The 24672-nt window shown below is 45.5% G+C and overlaps 1 protein-coding gene across 1 annotated transcript in view; it reads left to right on the top strand.

Moving 5' to 3' along the window:
* LOC144610824 (dual oxidase 2-like) overlaps positions 1-24672 on the top strand; it is a 92569-nt gene that overhangs the window by 47537 nt on the left and 20360 nt on the right. The window contains exons 14-26 of the mRNA XM_078429749.1: positions 1541-1659; positions 3812-3949; positions 5466-5579; positions 7073-7275; positions 9819-10004; positions 11518-11743; positions 13446-13539; positions 15116-15291; positions 16599-16665; positions 18920-19030; positions 21419-21597; positions 22254-22484; positions 24363-24462. Coding sequence (XP_078285875.1) covers positions 1541-1659; positions 3812-3949; positions 5466-5579; positions 7073-7275; positions 9819-10004; positions 11518-11743; positions 13446-13539; positions 15116-15291; positions 16599-16665; positions 18920-19030; positions 21419-21597; positions 22254-22484; positions 24363-24462 — 1944 coding nt within the window. The remainder of the gene's footprint in view (positions 1-1540; positions 1660-3811; positions 3950-5465; positions 5580-7072; positions 7276-9818; positions 10005-11517; positions 11744-13445; positions 13540-15115; positions 15292-16598; positions 16666-18919; positions 19031-21418; positions 21598-22253; positions 22485-24362; positions 24463-24672) is intronic.

Genomic DNA, 24672 nt, shown 5'->3' with positions numbered 1-24672 from the left:
GCAGGAAGATTGTTCCCGATGTTGGGGAAGTCCAGAACAAGGGGTCACAGTTTAAGGATAAGGGGGAAGTCTTTTAGGACCGAGATGAGAAAGTTGTTTTTCACACAGAGAGTGGTGAATCTGTGGAATTCTCTGCCACAGAAGGTAGTTGAGGCCAGTTCATCGGCTATATTTAAGAGGGAGTTAGATGTGGCCCTTGTGGCTAAAGGGATCAGGGGGTATGGAGAGAAGGCAGATACGGGATACTGAGTTGGATGATCAGCCATGATCATATTGAATGGCGGTGCAGTCTCGAAGGGCCGAATGGCCTACTCCTGCACCTATTTTCTATGTTTCTATGTTTCTATGACAGCAGCTTAAATTTCTTATTGGTGCTATCATACTGGTAATAATATCCGATTTTATCCATTTGCAGTTTAGAGTTTGGATTAGTTTAGAGATAGAGCGTGGAAACAGGCCCTTCGGCCCACCGAGTCCACGCCGACCAGCGATCACCCGTTCGCACTAGTTCCACGTTATCAAATCCACTGGCTGCACACGAGAGGCAATTTTCAGAGGGCCTATTAACCTACATATCCGCACGTCCTTGGGATGTGGGAGGAAACCGGAGCACCCGGAGAAAACCCTTGGGGTCACGGGGAGAACGTGCAAACTCCACACTGGTGGCACCCGAGGTCAGGATCGAACCCGGGTCTCTGGCGCTGCGAGGCAGCGTCTCCACCAGTAACACCACTGTGCCAACCAATCGGCACTTTGATAGTTTCCTTACTGGTACACCACCTTCTTAGGCCCCCTCGGTCATGGCTGACCATGGGTGATGCATCCTAGTTGGATGTGTGGTGGAATTGGATGCAAGCCTGGGCGATGGCGTATGAAGGACAGGCTGTTGCCCGTGCAGCACGTCCCCCCTCTCCACGTCACTGATCGATCCAAAGGAACAGCAGAGCCGTTACAGTTTGGCACCAGCGCCATCACAGGGGCTGCCAGAACGAGGTTGTAGACAACGACGGACTGCCTTAGGGACTCCGACTCCGGATTTTCTTGAGGTTTACTCCTGGAGCCTTTTCCATGACTGGATATGGCCACAAGGCAGTGGAGGTTTTAGATCAGAGTTTTCCCTCTCCTAGTTGGACTGCCTTCCCAGGCTGACGTGCCTGATCTGCCCGAGACTCGTGGGGGCGGGTGGGTCTACCTTCCTTGCAGGTCTATGAAACTTGCCCACAGCCCAACTGGCAAATACTGCTTTAATTTCTGGTGCAGGAAAATAACTGCAGACGCTGGTACAAATCGAAGGTATTGACAAAATGCTGGAGTAACCTCAGCAGGTCAGGCAGCATCTAGGAGAGAGGGAATGGGTGACGTTTCGGGTCGAGACCCTTCTTCAGACTTTAATTTCTGGTTTAACTTAAGTGATGTTAGAGATTTAAAATGCAGACGGTGAGAATTAAGAATTCTGTGGATCGTTGTAAATGAGAAACATCACCTGAAGACTTTCAAATTGTAAAAATCATGGCATTCTGACAAATTCTGTTCCTTGCAGACTTTTTACACAGGCAGAGCTCAGTAACATTACAGCAACAACATTTCGAGACGTTCTGCTGGCAACAACAATTGCAACGTCTGGGGACATTCAGAATGAAGTCTTCTTCTTGAGAGAAGGTAAGAGGACCTGGGTCTTCTGGAATGAAATGAAATATCTTTATTGTCATTGTACGAGTACAACGAGATTAAGATTGCCCTCTCTATGCACTCTAATTTTTGATGTTTCCCTCTTCAGAAAAAGATTCTGACTGTGCACTCTCTCATCATTTTATATATTTCTACCATCATTTTATACATTTTATTTATACTTCGATATATTTATATATCTTTCAAACTCTGAGGGGAAACAGGGAGAACTTGCGAACTCCACACGCTTAACTTGAAGGCAGGATCAAACCACAGTCACTGGACTTGCTAGGCAACAACTCTAAAGAGTTACCATCCTAAAGAGGCTACAAGAGGTTTAGGCAAGGAATTCCAGAGCCCAGGATCTAGGTAGCTAAAGACACTGATAAGATATGTAGGAAAGAACTGCAGATACTGCTTTAAATCGAAGGTAGAAGCAAAATACTGGAGTAACTCAGCGGGACAAGCAGCATCTCAATAGACAATAGACAATAGGTGCAGGAGTAGGCCATTCGGCCCTTCGAGCCAGCACCGCCATTCAATGTGATCATGGCTGATCATTCTCAATCAGTACCCCGTTCCTGCCTTCTCCCCATACCCCCTGACTCCGCTATCCTTAAAAGCTCTATCCAGCTCTCTCTTGAAGAGAGAAGGAATGGGTGAAGAAGGACCTCAACCCAAAACGTCACCCATTCCTTCTCTCCAGAGATGCTGCCGGTCCCGCTGAGTTACTCCAGCATTTCATATCATATCATATATATACAGCCGGAAACAGGCCCCAGTGATCCCCGTACATTAACATTATCCTATACCCACTAGGGCCAATTTTTACATTTACCCAGCCAATTAACCTACATACCTGTACGTCTTTGGAGTGTGGGAGGAAACCGAAGATCTCGGAGAAAACCCACGCAGGTCACGGGGAGAACGTACAAACTCCTTACAGTGCAGCACCTGTAGTCAGGATCGAACCTGAGTCTCCGGCGCTGCATTCGCTGTAAAGCAGCAACTCTACCGCTGCGCCACCGTGCCGCCCTGTGTCTACCGCTGAGAAGATACATCTTTGTCGGATAAAAGGCCAAAAGTGAAGAAGCATGTGTTTGAATTATTGAAGCTGTTTCCAATTATTGCGCTCAATAGTTTTACTCTGATGTTTTGATGACCCCCATTTGTGGAAGTACATTTTACATATTAACATGCATTGAAAGAATGCAATTATGAAGCTGAAGGAAAAGATACAAAGTACTGGAGTAACTCTGGCAAGGAATGAAGGGGGGCCGGCATGGCGGGGAGCGCCGTGAGGAGGGGGAGGATGAAGGGGGGCCTGGCGTGGGACACTTTGTAATTTTGGAAGCACCCTTTATGGGCAACTTGCAGATGGGGCAATAAAGTATTTAATTCAATTCAACTCAGTGGGTCAGGCAGCATCTCTGAAAAACATGGATTGGTGACTTTTCGGGTCAGGACCTTCTTTGGACTAGACTTGTATACGCTGAAATTTAGAAGGATGAGAGGGGATCTTATGGAAACATATGATTATTAAGGGATTGGACACGTTAGAGGCAGGAAACATGTTCCCGATGTTGGGGGAGTCCAGACACAGGGGCCACAGTTTAAGAATAAGGGGTGGGCCATTTAGAACTGAGATGAGGAGAAAATGTTTCAGTCAGAGAGTTGTAAATCTATGGAACTCTCTGCCTCAGAAGGCAGTGGAGGCCAATTATCTGGATGCTTTCAAGAGAGAGCGAGATAGAGCTCTTAAAGATAGCAGAGTCAGAGGGTATGGGGAGAAGGCAGGAACGGGGTACTGATTGTGGATGATCAGCCATGATCACATTGAATGCGGTGCTGGCTCAAAGGGCCAAATGGCCTACTCCTGCACCTATTGTCTATTGTCTATTGTCTAGACTGATTGTGGGGAGGGGGGGAGTTGGGGGGTGGGGGGGGGATGGTGCAGAAAGCTGGAAGAGAGGAGGGGAAAGGGCAAAGCATATTCTCCGGAGATGCTGGCCGACCCGTTGAGATAGTCCAGCACTTCGTGTCTTTCTTTGTAAACCAGCATCTGCAGTTCCTCTTTTACTGCAGCTTAAGAGATGCTTGGCCAATATCACCGTACTAATTTAGATGTTTTGCTTGCTCACAGGTGACCCCTGCAGCCAGCCTGCACAGCTGACCGAAGCTGATATGGAACCGTGTGTAGAGGTCAGCACCCTACATTATTTTCAGGGCAGTGGAGCAGGTTTTGGAATCCTCATTGTGGCCCTCTGCTGTTTTCCTCTAGGTTTGTAGATTCTATTTTATCATTATAAAGAAGCAAAAAATAAATGGGCTTCACCGAGTGGACAGCACACTCTGATTAAAGCAGTGTTGTAAAAGACATCAAGCAGGCCAGGCAGCATCTCTGGAGAACATGGATAGATGGTGTTTCAGGTCGAGACCCAAAATGTCATTTTTCCTTGTTCTCCAGAGATGCCTGATCTGCTGAGTTTGCTCTGATGCCTCACTTGGAACTTGTTGAGTCACCACAAAAGGTTTGCGGGTTAATTGGCAAGTTTGGTAAGTTGTAAAAATTGTCCCTGGAGTGTGTTGGTTAGTGTGCGGGGTGAACGCTGGTTGGCGCGGGCTCGGTGGGCCGAAGGGCCTGTTTCCTCAAAGTATCTGTCAAGCCTGAGGTCGGAGAGAAAATTCACATGGGTCAGATTCCTTTGAAGTTGAGAAGAACTTTACCGCACCTGGAGTACTGTGTGCAGTTTTGGTCTCCAAATTTGAGGAAGGATATTCTTGCTATTGAGGGCGTGCAGGGTAGGTTCACTAGGTTAATTCCCGGAATGGTTGGACTGTCGTATGTTGAAAGGCTGGAGCAATTAGTCTCGTATACACTGGAATTTAGAAGGATGAGGGGGGATCTTATTGAAACATATAAGATAATTAGGGGATTGGACACATTAGAGGCAGGAAACATGTTCCCAATGTTGGGGGAGTCCAGAACAAGGGGCCACAGTTTAAGAATAAGGGGTAGGCCATTTGGAACGGAGATGAGGAAGAATTTTTTCAGTCAGAGAGTGGTGAAGGTGTGGAATTCTCTGCCTCAGAAGGCAGTGGAGGCCAGTTCGTTGGATGCTTTCAAGAGAGAGCTGGATAGAGCTCTTAAGGATAGCGGAGTGAGGGGGTATGGGGAGAAGGCAGGAACGGGGTACTGATTGAGAGTGATCAGCCATGATCGCATTGAATGGCGGTGCTGGCTTGAAAGGGCTGAATGGCCTACTCCTGCACCTTTGTCTATTGCCCATGTTGATCACATAAGATTATATAAAGTTGCACTCAAAGACTCTGCCTTGGTAACCGTGTGTATGCATTACTTAAAATAGCAGAAATATTTCACAGGAAATTGTTCATTTTTACTGAACTTTTGTAGGCTGGATGTATAATTGCAATATTAAAAAAAAATAAAGAAAATTCAATGCACGTTTCGATAACAAGCTGATGTAGCTTCACTACATATTTATTTGTTGTCTTTTGTAAGTGATAGGAGCAGAATTGGGCCATTCGGCCCATCAGGTCTACTCTGCCATTCAATCATGGATAGATAGAGCTCTTAAGGATAGCGGAGTGAGGGGGTATGGGGAGAAGGCAGGAACGGGGTACTGATTGAGAGTGATCAGCCATGATCGCATTGAATGGCGGTGCTAGCTCGAAGGGCTGAATGGCCTACTCCTGCACCTATTGTCTATTGTCTATTTACGTTTTAACTTTGTTTATGACTTTGGAAGTAATGGAGTTTTTTACATATTTTCCAGCGGCTTTACTTGTGGCTTTCAGTATATCTTTTTATCGAAAGAGGGAAAAGAGAAGAATGCAGCCCAAGAAAAATTCTGTGAAGAAACAAATTTCACTTGGAGAGAAAATCCTAGGTATGAATTGTGATGCTCTGTGATAAAATCTCTATTTTACATTGCGTCCTATTACATAAAAGGACACAATGTACTGGAGTAAGGTCAGGCACGGTGGCGCAGCGGTAGAGTTGCTGTCTCACAGCGCCAGAGACCCAGGGTCGATCCTGACTACGGATGCTGTCTGTACGGAGTTTGTACGTTCTTCCTGTGACCGCGTGGGTTTTTTCAGGGTGCTCCGGTTTCCTCCCACATCCCAATGATGAAGGTTTGTGGGGTAACAGACTTCGGTAAAAATTGTAAATTGTCCCTAGTGTGTAGGCTAGTGCTAATAGAAACATAGAAACATAGAAAATAGGTGCAGGAGTAGGCCATTCGGCCCTTCGAGCCTGCACCGCCATTCAATATGATCATGGCTGATCATCCAGCTCAGTAACCTATACCTGCCTTCTCTCCATACCCCCTGATCCCTTTAGCCACAAGGGCCACATCTAACTCCCTCTTAAATATAGCCAATGAACTAGCCTCAACTACCTTCTGTGGCAGAGAATTCCACAGACTCACCACTCTCTGTGTGAAGAAATGTTTTCTCATCTCGGTCCTAAAAGACTTCCCCCTTATCCTTAAGCTTAATGTGTGAGTGGTCGTTGGTTGGCATGGACTCGGTGGGCCGAAGGGCCTGTTTCCGCGCTGTATCTCTAAAGTAAAATGTTTTGTATCAGAGAGTTGCAACTGAGACTGATCAGAGTACAGTAAGCAAATAATAGTATTTAGTTGATAATTAATAAATCATTTCACTCTATTCAAAAGATATGTCCCAATAACACACCAGCCAGTTAAAATTACAACTTTGTGGCCTTCAACCCATGAGCCCAAATCACTGGTTAATAAAAGTGATAGTTACTAGTAATTTTTTTTTAAAATGTTGATATGAATGAATAGGAAAATTTTACATATTTTTGTGATTCCACATTTGATTTTATGGGCATGGCTGTAAGATTTAGAACGGAGATGAGGAAAAACATTTTCAGTCAGAGAGTTGTAAATCTGTGGAATTCTCTGCCTCAGAAGGCAGTGGAGGCCAATTCTCTGGATGATTTCAAGAGAGAGCTAGATAGAGCTCTTAAAGATAATGGAGTCAGGGGATATGGGGAGAAGGCAGGAACGGGGTACTGATTGAATGATCAGCCATGATCACATTGAATGTTGGTGCTGGCTCGAAGGGCCGAATGGCCTACTCCTGCACCTATTGTCTATTGTCTATTTGAAATATTTAAAGCATGTTTTATTATATCTATAATGAATGATTGATCTCCAGACATACGGGTTTGTGGGTTAATTGGCTTGGTAAATGTAAAAATCTTCCCTCGTGTGTGTAGAATAGTGTTAGTGTGCGGGGATCGCTGGTCGGCGCGGACCCGGTGGGCTGAAGGGCCTGTTTCCGCACTGTATCTCTAAACTAAATTAAACTAAATGTTTGTTACATGTAACGAATATTCTTGCATTACATTTAGTCACTGAATGGCAAGGTCCCAAGGAGGCCCCTCGGCGTGTCAACATTGTCCTTGATTCCAATAAGTGCATTAAGGTCATGGATAGTAAACGTTCAATACTCCGGAATATCAGGCTTGGTATGCAGACACATCTGGACATCATTCAATCCACCGACAAGGAACAAAGAATGTTGCTGCTGAAGATCCCCAAGGAATATGATCTGGTGAGAAGAAATTGGCTTCTGTGCACCCTCAAAAATCATCAGTAAACTTCAATACATTCAAAACTCCGCTGCCCGTCTACTCACCCACACCCCGATCCGTGACCATATCACCCCCGTCCTTTACAAACTCCACTGGCTCCCCATCCCCCAGAGAATCCAGTACAAAATCCTCCTCATGACCTACAAAGCCCTCCATAACCTGGCCCCATCCTACCTGACCGACCTCCTCCACAGGCACACTCCCACCTGCACCCTCCGCTCTGCTGCTGCCAATCTCCTATCCCCCCACATCCGGACCAAACTCAGATCCTGGGGGGACAGGGCTTTCTCCATCGCTGCTCCCACCCTATGGAACTCACTACCTCAAACCGTCAGAGACTCCTCCACACTCACCACATTCAAAACATCAATGAAGTCTCACCTGTTCAGTACTGCCTTCAACCACTGAAGGTCACCTCACCTTCTGTCTCCTTTCTCTGTTCGTTCACTTATTTATCTATTTATTCACTTCCCTATGTTCTCTAAATCCCTGTAAAGCGTCTTTGAGTATATGAAAAGCGCTATATAAATGTAATGTGTTATTATTATTATTATTATTATCTTCTTTTGTTTACACAATTTTTTAATACATTTTTTGTTGTTGTTTTTTTTTGTTGAAAAGCATATGTACAGATAGAAATAAAAGACAAATTTGTTACAAAGTTCATACATAGCTTCAATTTTTAAATTTTTAAAGAGAGAAAATAAAAAAGAAAAAGGAAAGAGAAAAAAAACCATAAACTATTGGGAAGAGAGAATAATTTTTTTTTTTAAAAGGTATAACTATAAAAATTAAAGGGGGTAGATCCGGGAGACAATAACCACAGTTGTACATCCAACCCTAAACTCAAGTTTCAACTTTTAATTTAAAATTTTTATTTTAGTCCTGTGTCAAACCCATTTACTTTTCTAAAAATTCAATAAATGGAGACCATATTTTAAAAAATAAATCAGGTTTGTCAATTAAGGCAAATCTTATTTTTTCCAAATGCAGGGTCTCTGTCATTTCCGTAGTCCACATTTTAATTGTGGGGGTCTTTACACAATTTTTAAGGGCTTTCCTTACCAGTTGATCTAAAGCAGTGGCAAGTAGTGTAGGAAAATAACTGCAGATGCTGGTGCAAATCGAAGGTATCACAAAATGCTGGAGTAACTCAGCGGGTCAGGCAGCATCTAGATCCCTCTCTCTTAGATGCTGCCTGACCTGCTAAGTTACTCCAGCATTTTGTGATACCTAAAGCAGTGGCAATACTTGTAAACCAGAAGGTTGAATAGAATCATAGAGTGATACAGTGTGGAGACAGGCCCTTCAGCTCAACTGTCCCACACCAGCCACGTTTGGCCCATAATCCCTCTAACCATGTCCTATCTATGTACCTGTCTAAATGTTTCTTAAATGGTGCGATAGTACCTGCCTCAATTACCTCCTCTGGCAGCTTGTTCCAATCACTACCACCCTTTGTGTGAAAAAATTACCCCTCTCAGGTTCCTATTAAATTTTTCTCCCCTCACCATAAATCTATGTCCACTGGCGTTCAATCCTCTTGGGCAAGAGTAAGGAGTGGATGAGAAATTGGGATAACACATCTAGTGTGAACAGGTGATCGATTGTTGGCCGATGTGGACTTTAATAGACAATAGACAATAGGTGCAGGAGGAGGCCATTCGGTTCTTCGAGCCAGCACCGCCATTCAATGTGATCATGGCTGATCATTCTCAATCAGTACCCCGTTCCTACTTTCTCCCCATACCCCCTGACTCCGCTATCATTAAGAGCTCTATCTAGCTCTCTCTTGAGAGCTTTTGGGATGTGGGAAGCTCTCTTGAGAGCTTTTGACATGTGGGAAGAAACCAGAGCACCTGGAGAAAACCCATGCGATCACACTGCAAACTCCACAGAGGCAGGACCCGAGGTCCTAATTGAACCTGGGTCTCTGGAGCTGTGAGCCAATAGCTCTACCAACCGAGCCACTGTGACTAAACCAACTTTAGTACATACTCAATCCCATCCCTCCTCCAACCACCATTATTACATCTTGTCATTTTATCATCATGTGCGTTTTTATAATATCCAATTAAGCAAAAAAGATAGACACAATTCATTGGAGTAACTCAGCGGGGCAGGCAGCATCTCTGGAGAGAAGAAATGGGTGATGTTTCGGGCCAAGACCCTTCTTCAGACTGTAGGGTCTTAACCCAAAATGTTACCCATTCCTTCCCTCCAGAGATGCTGCCTGTCCCGTTGAGTTACTCCAGCATTTTGTGTCTATCGTCAATGCAAACCAGCAGTTCCTTCCTGGACAGATATAAACTTTTCATCAACTCCAACAAAAAAAAGCCCCAGCATTTCTCCAATTGTTTAAAAGTGACATTTGTAATCACAAAATGCTGGAGTAACTCAGCAGGTCAGTCAGCATCTCAGGAGAGAAGGAATGGGTGACGTTTCGGGTCGAGGCCCTTCTTCAGACTGAATGTTTGTAATCATCAATGTCTTTGGTCCTCAGGTGGTGATGTTTAATGATGAAGAGGAACGCGAACTATTTGTGGAGAATTTGAAAACTTACCTGGAAACTCACGGTTTACGAGAGCTGGTGCATGAAGTGAAAGAAAGAACACTGTTGAAGGAAGCTGTAACAAAGCAGCATCGAATTAAGATCTTAGACGGATTTTTCCGTCGTGTGTTTGCACAGGTATTAAAACAATTAGTTTGTATTTAGTTTAATTTAGTTTAGTTTAGAGATACAGCGCGGAAACAGGCCCTTCGTCCCACCGAGTCCGTGCCGACCAGCAATCCCCGCACACTAGCACAAGCCTACACACACTAGGGGTCATTTACACTTATAACAAGTATACAAACTCAAGCCAATGAACCTACAAACCTACACGTCTTTGGAGTGTGGGAGGAAACTGGAGCACCTGGAGAAAACCCACGTGGTCACGGGGAGAACGTACAAACTTTGTACAGACCCGGAATCAAACCTGAGTCTCTGGCGCTGCAAGTGCTGTAAGGCAGCATCTCTACTAATATATATATATTGAGTACAGGAGCAGGGAGGTTCTGCTGCAGTTGTACAGGGCCTTGGTGAGACCGCACCTGGAGTATTGTGTACAGTTTTGGTCTCCTAATCTGAGGAAAGACATTCTAGCCTTAGAGGGAGTACAGAGAAGGTTCACCAGATTGATCCCTGGGATGGCAGGACTTTCATATGAAGAAAGACTGGATAGACTCGGCTTATACTCGCTGGAATTTAGAAGACTGAGGGGGGATCTTATTGAAACATATAAAATTCTTAAGGGGTTGGAGAGGCTAGATGCGGGAAGATTGTTCCCGGTGTTGGGGAAGTCCAGAACCAGGGGTCACAGCTTAAGGATAAGGGGGAAGTCTTTTAGGACCGAGATGAGAAAACATTTCTTCACACAGAGAGTGGTGAGTCTGTGGAATTCTCTGCCACAGAAGGTAGTTGAGGCCAGTTCATTGGCTATATTTAAGAGGGAGTTAGATGTGGCCCTTGTGGCTAAAGAGATCAGGGGGTATGGAGAGAAGGCAGGTACAGGTTACTGAGCTGGATGATCAGCCATGATCATATTGAATGGCGGTGCAGGCTTGAAGGGCCGAATGGCCTACTCCTGCACCTATTTTCTATGTTTCTATGTTTCTATATATTATATATATAATAATATAATTTAATTATATAATTTTGGCGTTTCCATCTGTAACGTCCTTATTATGCCAAAATCTGAAAGCAGAGGACTCCTGGGCAACTGCAAACATACAGTTTATTGTGGGAACAGAAAATTTAGTTTAGCTTAGTTCAGAGATACAGCATGAAGACAGGCCCTTCGGCCCACTGAGTCCATGCCATCTAGCGATCACCCCGTACGCTAGTTCTATCCTACACACTAGGGAATGTGGGGGGAAACTGGAGATCCCGGAGAAAACCCAGGTCACAGGGAGATCCTACAAACTCCGTACAGACAGCAGCAGTAGTCCGGATTCAACCCGGGTCTCTGATGCTGTAAAGCAGCAACTCTACCGTGCCGCCCCTAGTGATGGGGGGTCATAATCTAGAAGGGGATCTAGGAGGTGATAGCTGTCGTTCAACCTCAGTGAGGTAGACACCAGTCCCTCAGACAGTAGCAACACCATCCCTACTCTTTGATTGAATAATGTTATCCACCTCTGCATTCTCTTCCCACATTTAGGTTCTGGAGATTGATGGGCCTGTTGTCGGGGACATTGACAATGAGACCACAAAGAAAGCAAAAGAGTCTCTGACCTGTGAACTGACCAGTGCAGAGTTTGCTGATGCACTGGGAGTGAAGGAAGACTCCATGTTCGTTGAGCAGATGTTCTCACTGGCCGACAAAGATGGAAATGGCTACCTGTCCTTCCGCGAGTTCCTGGATATCTTTGTTATCCTGATGAAAGGTAACCCTGAACTTGGGGTAGATCATAACACATATATATATACTCATTCCTTCTCTCCTGAGATGCTGCCTGACCTGCTGAGTTACTCCAGCATTTTGTGAATTGTACCTTCGATTTGTACCAGCATCTGCAGTTATTTTCTTACATTACATAACATCATAAGTGATAGGAGCAGAATTAGGCCATTAGGCCGATCAAGTCTACTCCGCCATTCAATTATGGCTGATCTATCTTTCCCTCCTAACCCCATTCTCCTGCCTTCTCCCCATAACTTCTGACACCCGCACTAATCAAGAATCTATCTATCTCTGCCTTAAATATATCCACTGACTTGGCCTCCACAGCCTTCTGTGCCAAAGAATTCCACAGATTCACCACCCACTGACTAAATAAATTCCTCCTCATCTCCTTCCTAAAAGAACGTCCTTTAATTCTGAGGCTATGCGAGATGAGAGGACAAGTGGGAATTCAGCTGGGAGCCTGGCCAACAGACGTTACTAACTGTAGACAGGCACAAAAGGAGTTTGCTCGGTCCGCCTTGGCCTACACGATCTCCCGGTTGCCAAACACTTTAACTCCCCCTCCCATTCTCACACTGACCTCTCTGTCCTGGGCCTCCTCCACTGTCAGAGTGAGGCCACATGTAAATTGGAGGAACAGCACCACATATTTCACTTGGGCAGCTTACAACCCAGCGCTATGAACATTGATTTCTCTGCTTTCAAGTAACCCGTCCATTCCCTCTCTCTCCGTCCCTCCCCCCCCCCCCTAGTCATTGTACTAGTTTCGCTGTCATCCTGTTGAGTTCCTTTGCCTGTATACTTGTTATCACCTATCCCACACCTAACAATGGCCGATTGTGTGCTTTTTAACATCAATACCTTTACTAAAGGTTGTATGTTGCTTTGTTTAATAGAATTTTGTCGCAAAAGTGTCGATCACAATGATCGCTTGTCACTAACATTAACCATCCACAGTTATAGTGGAAACATGGAACAGAATATCGAAGGTCATAAGTGATAGGAGCAGAATTAGGCCATTCGGCCCATCAGTTCTACTCCACCATTCAATCATGGCTGATCTATCTCTCCCTCTCAACTCCATTCCCCTGTCTTCTCCCCTTAACCCCTGACACCCGTACTAATCACGTAACCAAATACCAAACCCTACTAAACAAACAAACATATGTTCATGTGAGAAAAGCTACTTTAGTACTGCCAAATGGCTGATGAGAATCTTTGTGTAAGAAGGAACTGCAGGTGCTGGTTTACACCAAAGATAGACACAACGTGCTGGAGTAACTCAGTGGGACAGGCAGCATCTCTGGAGAGAAGGAGTGGGTGGTGTTTCAGGTCTAGATCCTTTTTCTGGCATGGGTGGCCAAATATATATTTCTCCCTCTATGTTGTTCCAACAAGCAAGCATTTTCAATCACCCAGCACTGCATAAAACCATCATTGTAGATTATCTCAAAAAGCTGGAGTTACTCAGTGGGACAGGCAGCATCTTTGGAGAGAAGGAATGGGTGACGTTTCGGGTCGAGACCCTTCTTGCTGCGTTACTCCAACTTTTTTGTGTCTATCTTCGGTTTAAACCAGCATCTGCAGTTCCTTCTTGCACTGTAGATTGTCTTCCTGTTGTAGAAACTGATTACTATTTCCAGCACATACTAATTGAAAACTATCCCAATTTCCTTTTGCAGGTTCTCCAGAAGATAAATCTAAGCTCATGTTTAAAATGTACGACGTTGATGGAAGTGGATCCATGTCGAAGGAAGAGTTCTCCCAACTGCTCAGGTAATTAAATTAATCTTACCAGCTCAATATTGTAGTTAGTTCATCCTGTTTCACCATTTGTCATCATAGCTGCTTCAGGAGACGGAGTTGTCTGTGAAGGAACGTAGAAACAGGTGCAGTAGGCCATTCGGCCCTTCGAGCGAGCGCCATGATCAATATGATCATGGCTGATCAACCATCACATTGACCATCGATCACTAGCTCACACTAGTTCCGTGTTATCCCACTTTCGCATCCACTCCCTGCACACTAAGGGCAATTTACAAGGGGCCAATTAACCTACGAACACACACATCTTGGAGATGTGAGAAGAAGCCAGAGCACCCGGAGGAAACCCATGCAGGCACAGGGAGAACGTGCAAACTCCACACAGACGGCACCTGAGATCAGGATCGAACCTTTGGAATGGAGATGAGGAGGAATTTCTTTTGCTAGAGGGTGTTGAATCTGTGGAATTCATTGCCACAGATGGCTGTGGAGGCCAAGGCCTTGGGTATTTTTAAAGCAGAGATTGACAGTTTCCTGAGTAAGAAGGGAGTTCAAGGTCACAGGTAGAAGATGGCGGCACTGTCATATGTTGAAAGACTGGAGCGACTAGGCTTGTATACACTGGAATTTAGAAGGATGAGAGGAGATCTTATCGAAACGTATAAGATTATTAAGGGGTTGGACACATTAGAGGCAGGAAACATGTTCCCAATGTTGGGGGAGTCCAGAACCAGGGGCCACAGTTTAAGAATAAGGGGTAGACCATTTAGAATGGAGATGAGGAAAAACTTTTTCAGTCAGAGAGTTGTGAATCTGTGGAATTCACTGCCTCAGAAGGCAGTGGAGGCCAGTTCTCTGAATGCATTCAAGAGAGAGCTAGATAGAGCTCTTAAGGATAGCGGAGTCAGGGGGTATGGGGAGAAGGCAGGAACGGGGTACTGATTGAGAATGATCAGCCATGATCATATTGAATGGTGGTGCTGGCTCGAAGGGCCGAATGGCCTACTCCTGCACCTATTGTTTATTGTCTATTGTAAAATAGGTGAATGGGGTTGAGAACAAAATAGATCAGCCATGATCCAATGGCAAAGCAGACTTAATGGGCCGATTGGCATAATTCTGCACCCATGTTTCATGGTCTTGTCAACATGTTTAGTTTAGTTTAGAGATACAACATGGAAACAGGGCCTTCAGCCCACCGAGTCCGTGCCGACCAGCGATTCCCATACACTAACACTATCCTACACACTACAATTTTACCAAGCCAATTAACCTACAAACTTGTTCGTCTTTGGAGTGTGAGAGGAAGCCGGTGCACTTGGAAAAAACCCGTGCGGTCGTGGGGAGAACGTACAAACTCCATACAGACAGCACCTGTAGTCAGGATCGAACCTGGGTCTCCGGCACTGAAAGGCAGCAACTCTACCGCTGCGCCACCGAAATAGCCTGTTAAAAAAAATGTTTTATTATTATTTCCAGACTCATTCTGAGTGCTTTCTTTCTAAGACAGCTAAAAAGAGGGCATAATTTAGGATTTTTGATTTTGGGATTACTCATCTATTTAGATTTGCTCTCACCTTTTTTTTAGATCTTTCATCGAGATCTCTAACAACTGCTTGACAAAAGATCAGGTAGAAAATGTGATGGACTCGATGTTCAAAGATGCTGGATTTGAAAACAAGGAGGAATTGATGTGGGAGGATTTCCATTATTTGTTCCGAGATCACTACAGTGAGTTGGAGGCAGCGCAGCTCAATGTGAAAGGTCAGTAAAGCCCTTTCACCATTCTCTTGGTCATATGTTTGGTATTAAATCCGAAACTCCAAACATCAAATGCAACACAGGGCTATGATTTTTCACAGCCTTTCATTGTGGGGCGGCACGGTAGCGCAGCGGTAGAGTTGCTGCTTTACAGCGAATGCAGCGCCGGAGACTCAGGTTCGATCCTGACTACGGGTGCTGCACTGTAAGGAGTTTGTACGTTCTCCCCGTGACCTGCGTGGGTTTTCTCCGAGATCTTCGGTTTCCTCCCACACTCCAAAGACGTACAGGTATGTAGGTTAATTGGCTGGGTAAATGTAAAAATTGTCCCTAGTGGGTGTAGGATAGTGTTAATGTGCGGGGATCGCTGGGCGGCAAGGACTTGGTGGGCCGAAAAGGCCTGTTTCCGGCTGTATATATATGATGATATGATGATTGTGATTTAGATTTTTTAGATTTAGAGATACAGCGCAGAAACAGGCCCCTCGGCCCACCGGGTCCGTGCCGCCCAGCGATCCCCGCACACTAACACTATCCTACACCCACTAGGGACAATTTTTACATTTGCCCAGACAATTAACCTACATACCTGTACGTCTTTGGAGTGTGGGAGGAAACCGAAGATCTCGGAGAAAACCCACGCAGGTCACGGGGAGAACGTACAAACTCCGTACAGACGGCGCCCGTAGTCAGGATCGAACCTCAGTCTCCGGCGCTGCATTCGCTGTAAGGCAGCAACTCTACCACTGCACCACCGTGATTGGTCAGTGGATAATACAATGCCTAGATTTATTTATTGAAAGCATTTTATGTATTTGCCCATCTTTAGTTTAGAGATACAGCGCGGAAACACACCCTTCGGCCCACCGAGTCCGCACTGACCAGCGATGCCCGCACATTAACACTACCCTACACACACTCAGGACGATTTACACAGACACCAAGCCAATTAACCTACATACCTGTATGTCTTTGGAGTGTGGGAGGAAACCGAAGATCTCGGAGAAAAACCATACAGTCACGGGGAGAACGTACAAACTCCGTACAGACGGCGCCCGTAGTCGGGATGGAACCCGGGTCTCCGGCGCTGCATTCACTGTAAGGCAGCAACTCTACCGCCGCGCCACCATACTGCACATCTATACTAACCTTATTTGCCCCATCAGGACCACATCGTTCTATGCCTTGCCTGTTTAAGTGTCTGTCTCATTGCCACCTTGACGTGGTCATTTTATCTCAATCCTGCACGTCTTGTGACGGTTTTGTTGGGAGTTTCGGATTCACCTTCGATATCTCATTTATTCAACCAGGTGGGGGAGGCCTGAACATTGGCTCAGAGAATCGGGTTTCCTTCATATTGAAGAAAAAGCAAGACAGGTGAGTAAACTGGGAGAGGAAGCTGTTGGAGGTCTTCAAAACTATGAAGCTGATGGAGGTCACTTTGACAGGATATATGGACAACACAGGCCAGAAAGTGAATCATATAACACATTTAGTTTCAACTAGACCAAGTGAACCTGTTGGGCCCAAACCTCTCTTGCACTGACAATAGACAATAGACAATAGACAATAGGTGCAGGAGTAGGCCATTCAGCCCTTCGAGCCAGCACCGCCATTCAATGCGATCATGGCTGATCACTCTCAATCAGTACCCCGTTCCTGCCTTCTCCCCATACCCCCTCACTCCGCTATCCTTAAGAGCTCTATCCAGCTCTCTCTTGAAAGCATCCAACGAACTGGCCTCCACTGCCTTCTGAGGCAGAGAATTCCACACCTTCACCACTCTCTGACTGAAAAAGTTCTTCCTCATCTCCGTTCTAAATGGCCTACCCCTTATTCTTAAACTGTGGCCCCTTGTTCTGGACTCCCCCAACATTGGGAACATGTTTCCTGCCTCTAATGTGTCCAATCCCCTAATTATCTTATATGTTTCAATAAGATCCCCCCTCATCCTTCTAAATTCCAGTGTATACAAGCCCACTGGTGCAGAACCCTCTCCTCCCTCCCCTCCCCCTCCTACCCCCTCCTCCCCCCTCCCTCCTCCATTCCCCCCTCCCCTTCCCTTCCCCTACCCACCACTCCATCCCCCTCAACCCCCATTATCCTCCCTCCCTTGCAGAAAGATTTAAACTTTAAAATGTGGATAACTTTAAAAATATGACACCGATTTCAATGAAACTTCTTCCATTAGCACCAAAGGGACGACGGTGAGTAAGGTGGGCCTAAAATTGTCGCGCTATCGTGTACCGTTTTGGCTGTAGTTCAGGAACAAACAAACAAACAAACGAGAGTTTTAGTGTATAGATTAGAAAAACCATCAATTGCAAAGAAAATTGCACAACTAAGGGGAGTTTTAGTGTTAGTTTTGGAGATGCAGCATGGAATCAGGTCCTTCAGCCCAACTCAACCATGCCAACCAAGAAGCTTCAAGTCAAGTCAAGTCAATTTTATTTGTATAGCACATTTAAAAACAACCCACATTGACCAAAGTGCTGTACATCAGTTCAGGTACTAAGAAACGAACATACAATGGCACACAAACATAACAGCACATACATAAACAGTTCACAGCGCCCCCTCAGAGGGCCTCAAACACTAGGGAGTAGAAATAGGTTTTGAGCCTGGACTTAAAGGAGTCGATGGAGGGGGCAGTTCAGATGGGGAGAGGGATGCTGTTCCACGGTCTAGGAGCTGCAACCGCAAAAGCGCGGTCACCCCTGAGCTTAAGCCGAGACCGCGGGACAGTCAGTAGCCCCAAGTCGGCCGACCTGAGGGACCTGGAGATAGAGTGGTGGGTGAGAAGATTTTTAATATAGGAGGGGGAGGGGGGGGGGGGGTAAGGCCATTTAGGGCTTTGTATGTGAATATCTAATAATGCTTCATCTAATCTGGTCCCATGTTTCCTAATCATGTACCTGTCCAGGTATCTTTTAAATGATGTCATACGACCAGCCTCAACTACCTCCGTTGGCAACTTATTCCATATATCCACCACCCTCCGAGTGAAAAAGTTGCCCCTTATTTTCCAATCCTAACAACAGATCAATATCCTGTGGTGTTAGGTGCCTCTGGAAATATTTATTTCTCAACCAACACCAAAATGGATAAATTGATCATTCATCAAAACACCAAGTACTATAGGAACTCAATGGACTGGGCAGCATTTGCGGACAAGTCAGGACCCTTCTTCAAAACTGATCGTTCATCATAGATAGACACAAAATAGCTGAGTAACTCAGCGGGAAAGGCAGCATCTCTGGAGAAAAAGAATGGGTGATGTTTTGGATCAAGACCCTTCTTCAGACTCATTCATCCAGATCATTCATCATGTTTAATGCTTTTGTGAACTCACTATTCTAAATATGGCTGCTTATTTCCCTGAGTAACTACAGTTAGTGCTACATTTATTGGTGGCAATGCACTTTGGTAGTGTAAGAACGTAAAAGTCATTGCATTAATGTAAATTCATTCAATTATTTGTACGTGTCTTTTGCCCTACCTTGTCACTATATTCCTGTGTAAAACTGTGTAGTTTCTTTAGACAGCAGAGGGAGAATTTGTGTTAGGACAAGATCAGGGTTTGCGAAATATCCCTGGGACCTTATGAATATCATTCTTTGGCGTTTTTTAGAAAGGTCGAAAATACAGAAGCCAACCAACCAAAGACTAATGAACTGGAAGCAAGCCAGTCGCAAAGCCAGGAGGGCTTTGTTAAGGACCTGCGAAAACGATTTGGCAAAAAGTAAGGCATTATTTAAGTTGTTAACGGTATAAAGCAGTAACAGAAATATAGCCTGAAATTACACTTTGATTTCTCATGCCTCAGCCTTTTACTGCATCCTTGCAAAATTAGTTTAGTTCTGTTTAATTATTGTCACGTGTAACAAGGTTCAGTGGAAAGCCTTCTTGTTGCATGCTATCCAGTTAACAAACAAAAAACAGGGAGGTATAGGAGATGCAGTTGATGAAATCTGGATCAAAAAAATAAATTGCTGAAGGAACTCAACAGGTCAGGCACCATTTGTGAAGGCCAATTCATTGGATGAATTTGAAAGAGAGTTAGATAGAGCTTTAGGGGCTAGCGGAATCAAGGGATATGGGGAGAAGGCAGGCACGGGTTACTGATTGTTGATGATTAGCCATGATCACAATGAATGGCGGTGCTGGCGTGAAGGGCCAAATGGCCTCTTCCTGCACCTATTTTCTATGTTTCTATGAAAAGGAATGGTTAATGTTTAGCTTTTGGTTTATGTCTATTATTTTCACAAGTGCAGAGATGCAATGAAAATCTTTGTTTTGCATGCTATTCAATCAGATCAGACACTATTCCACATAAATGCAATCAGGTCAGGCTCAAGTACAATTGAAAAAGCAAAAGCACAGTTACAGAGTGCAGGATATGGTTTTCAACTTTACAGCACATCAGTTCTAGAGACCAATGTCGGCAATGGGGTAGAGGTGAATCGGACAGTACCCTGACTTATGGAAAGACCATTCAGAAGCCTGATAACAGAGGGGGAGAAGCTTGAAACCACACACCACCAAACTCAGGAATAGTTTCTTCCTTTTCACCAGTTTACTATTGAGGAACTTTCTCAGGTGGATCCTCTAGTTGTTATGAAACCAAAGGAAACCAAATGAAGCCTGAAGGGCTATCCTGTCCAATAGGTGTTTTTAGTTTCGTTTATTGTCACAGGTACAGTGAAAAGCTTTCGTTGCATGCTAACCAGTCAACGGAAAGACTCTTAGATTCCCTGTCCATGCTATTTATAAAGGCCTGTAATGTGAATGTTGGTTTCCGATTTGGGTATTACGATTATTGCCCTTCAATAGAATAGAATAATAGAATAGCATAACTTTATTGTCATTCGGTACAGATACCGAATAAAATTACAGCAGTCACAGAACACAACAAAAAAGAAAAGAACACAGGACACACGACCCCAACACAAACATCCATCACAGTGACTCCAAACACCCCCTCACTGTGATGGAAGGCAACAAAACTTCCACTCTCTTCCCCCCACGCCCACGGACAGGCAGCTCGACCCCTACCGAGGCGACCGACCCGCACAGCCCCCGCAAGGGGATGGAAGGCCCCGCAGCCGAGCCGCACCGGGCACCGAAACGTCCCGCCACCACCCCCCGCCCCACACATACACAGCCAAAAACAGAAACAAAAACCATCCCAACACCGACACACAAACAAAAAAAAAGGAAAAAAGACAAACAGACTGACAGCCGTTAGGCGCAGCCACACGTAACTTCTTTGAATTTGGGATCAGACTCTATAAAAGGCAATACAGAGTTTAGTTTAGTTTAGTTTCGAAATTCCCGGAATGGCGGGACTATCATATGTTGAAAGACTGGAGCGACTAGGCTTGTATACACTGGAATTTAGAAGGATGAGATGGGATCTTATCGAAACGTATAAGATTATTAAGGGGTTGGACACGTTAGAGGCAGGAAACATTTTCCCAATGTTGGGGGAGTCCAGAACCAGGGGCCACAGTTTAAGAATAAGGGGTAGGCCATTTAGAACTGAGATGAGGAAAATCTTTTTCAGTCAGAGAGTTGTGAATCTGTGGAATTCTCTGCCTCAGAAGGCAGTGGAGGCCAATTCTCTGAATACATTCAAGAGAGAGCTAGATAGAGCTCTTAAGGATAGCGGAGTCAGGGGGTATGGGGAGAAGGCAGGAACGGGGTACTGATTGAGAATGATCAGCCATGATCACATTGAATGGCGGTGCTGGCTCGAAGGGCCGAATGGCCTCCTCCTGCACCTATTGTCTATTGAAATACAATGTGGAACAGACCCTTCGGCCCACTGAGTCCGTGTCGACCAGCGATCCCCGCACACTAACACTATCCTACACACATTAGGGACAATTTTATCGAAGCCAATTAGCCTACAAACCTGTACGTTCCTGGGGTGTGGGAGGAGACCTGTGCACCCGGAGAAAACCCACGCAGGTCACGGGGAGAACGTACAAACCCCGTACAGACAGCACCGGTAGTCAGGATGGAACCCGGGTCTCTGGCGCTGTGAGGCAACAACTCTACCGCTGCCAAAGTCCTTTTATTCTGTAGGCATATTCAGTGATTTTTTTTTTCCCTACTTTCGTTTCAGAAGTTCTCAACCGCCAAGAAAAGTGTTTGCAGAAGCAAAACGGGACAAACAACATAAAAACAAATTTGAGCAGAAAATTCAGGAATATATTCAATATATTCAAAACCATCAACGCCAGATTTTTTGCGCCCTGATCTTCTTTGCTATTACTTTAGGTGTCTTTGTTGAGCGTGCTTATTGTAAGTACCACATTTTGTTTCGATTTTAGAGATACAGCGCGGAAACAGGCCCTTCGGCCCACCGGGTCGGCGCCGCCCAGCGATCCCCGCACACTAACACTATCCTACACACACTAGGGACAATTTTTACATTTGCCCAGACAATTAACCTACATACCTGTACGTCTTTGGAGTGTGGGAGGAAACCGAAGATCTCGGAGAAAACCCATGCAGGTCACGGGGAGAACGTACAAACTCCGTACAGACGGTGCCCGTAATCGGGATCGAACCTGAGTCTCCGGCGCTGCCTTCGCTGTAAGGCAGCAACTCTACCGCTGCGCCACCGTGCCGCCCTCAGGTGGAGACAGGAAGATAGAGGGAAAACTGGGAAGGGGGAGGGGAAGAGAGGGACAGAGGAACGATCCAAAGTTGGAGAAGTCAATGTTCATACCGCTGGGCTGCAAGCTGCCCAAGCGAAATATGAGGTGCTGTTCCTCCAATTTCCGGTGGGACTTTGGGATGGTAGACGCAAAAAGCTGGAGTAACTCAGCGGGTCGGGCAGCATCTCAGGATGGAAGGAATGGGTAACGTTTGGGGTCGAGCCCCTTCTTCAGGATGTTAGGTTGCAGTTGTTAGTTTCCTGTTTGCACAACTGATGTTCCCGCCTTTCTCTGCAGATTATGCGGTTTTAAGAGAGCACACTGGAGTGCCCCAGACCACAAGAGTGGGCCTGATCATTGCCCGGGGTTCTGCTGCCTCAGTGTCCTTCATGTACTCTTACCTGCTCCTCACCATGTGCCGTAACCTGATCACAGTGCTGCGGGAGACCTTCCTCAACCACTACATTCCCTTTGACTCAGCCGTCGACTTCCATCGCTGGATTGCAATGGCTGCTCTCTTCCTCGCAGGTATGGCACCTCTCAGGTAGTAGGTAACTCAACGGGCCAGGCAGCATTTCTGGAGGACATGGACAAGTGATGTTTCGGGTTGGGACCCATCCACCAGGTCTGAGACGTCACCGATCACATTCTCCAGGGTTGCTGCTTGGCCCATCTGAGTCACATCAGCACTTTGACAATAGACAATAGGTGCAGGAGGAGGCCATTCGGCCCTTCGAGCCAACACCGCCATTCACTGTGATCATGGCTGATCATTCTCAATCAGTACCCCATTCCTGCCTTCTCCCCATACCCCCTGACTCCGCTATCCTTAAGAGCTCTATCTAGCTTTCTCTTGAATGCATTCAGAGAATTAGCCTCCACTGCCTTCTGAGGCAGAGAATTCCACAGATTCACAACTCTCTGACTGAAAACATTTTTCCTCGTCTCTGTTCTAAATGGCCTACCCCTTATTCTTAAACTGTGGCCCCTTGTTCTGGACTCCCCCAACATTGGGAGCATGTTTCCTGCCTCTAATGTGTCCAACCCCTTAATAATCTTATACGTTTCGATAAGATCCCCTCTCATCCTTCTAAATTCCAGTGTATACAAGCCTAGTCGCTCCAGTCTTTCAACATATGACAGTCCCTCCATTCCGGGAATTAACCTAGTAAACCTACGCTGCACGCCCTCAATAGCAAGAATATCCTTCCTCAAATTTGGAGACCAAAACTGCACACAGTACTCCAGGTCCGGTCTCACTAGGGCCCTGTACAACTGCACACAGTACTCCAGGTGCGGTCTCACTAGGGCCCTGTACAACTGCAGAAGGACCTCTTTGCTCCTATACTCAACTCCTCTTGTTATGAAGGCCAACATTCCATTGGCTTTCTTCACTGCCTGCTGTACCTGCACGCTTCCTTTGTGTCTTCCCTTGCATGAGTCATAGAGTCACAGAGTGATACAGTGTGGAAACAGGCCCTTCAGCCCAACCTGCCCACACCGGCCAACATGTCCCAGCTACACTAGTCCTACCTGCCCACATTTGGTCCATATCCCGCCAAATCTGTCCTCTCCATGTACCTATCTGTTTCTTAAATATTGGGATAGTCCCAGCCTACTCAACCTCTCCCTATAGGTCAGACCCTCTAGTCCTGGCAACATCCTCGTAAATCTTCTCTATGCCCTATCCAACTTGACAACGTTTTTCCTATATCATATCATATCATATCATATATATACAGCCGGAAACAGGCCTTTTCGGCCCACCAAGTCCGTGCCGCCCAGCGATCCCCGTACATTAACACTATCCTACACCCACTAGGGACAATTTTTACATTTACCCAGCCAATTAACCTACATACCTGTACGTCTTTGGAGTGTGGGAGGAAACCGAAGATCTCGGAGAAAACCCACGCAGGTCACGGGGAGAACGTACAAACTCCTTACAGTGCAGCACCCGTAGTCAGGATCGAACCTGAGTCTCCGGCGCTGCATTCGCTGTAAAGCAGCAACTCTACCGCTGCGCTACCGTGCCGCCCAATACGGTGCCCAGAATTGAAAACAATACTCTAAATGTGGCTCCGCCAACGTTTTGTATAACTGCAACATGACCTCCTAACTTGGTTAGCATGGCATGCTAACCAGCATGGTTACATTTATTGAGCAGAAGAAGCTTTAGATTATGAATGTGCTTTAAATTTGAGCAGAATAAAGATAAGAGGTAAATACCTAGCGTAGGAAAATAACTGCAGATGCTGGTACAAATCGAAGGTAGACACAAAATGCTGGAGTAACTCAGCAGGTCAGGCAGCATCTCAGGAGAGAAGGAATGGGTGATGTTTTGGGTTGTGAAAGCCAGAACTACAATTATATGTGTAACATTTTAATTGCCACTACATTTTACAGTACTCCACAGTGCGGCTCATGCAGTCAATATCTACGCATTCTCTGCGAACCCACTCAATGTTCTCGCCTGCCTCTTCCCTGATGTAATCTATGATGATGGGTAAGTTTAATTCATAATTTTTTTTTAAAATATTGCAATTTTCATTGACCATGCTTTCACATTCTCAGGACAAAACAGATGCTTCCTATCCATGCATGTGGTAATAGGGGGTGTAATGGGAGGAATATTGAAGCAGACCTTTGATCAACTGAACATCAGAACGAGCCTTCGTAGAAGAGCAATAGTAGAAATATGCGGACCGTGTCTTGA

This window comes from Rhinoraja longicauda, chromosome 38 (assembly GCF_053455715.1).
Source record: "Rhinoraja longicauda isolate Sanriku21f chromosome 38, sRhiLon1.1, whole genome shotgun sequence".
Classification (NCBI taxonomy): Eukaryota; Metazoa; Chordata; class Chondrichthyes; order Rajiformes; family Arhynchobatidae; genus Rhinoraja; species Rhinoraja longicauda.
This window is presented reverse-complemented; position numbering and strand designations above follow the sequence as displayed.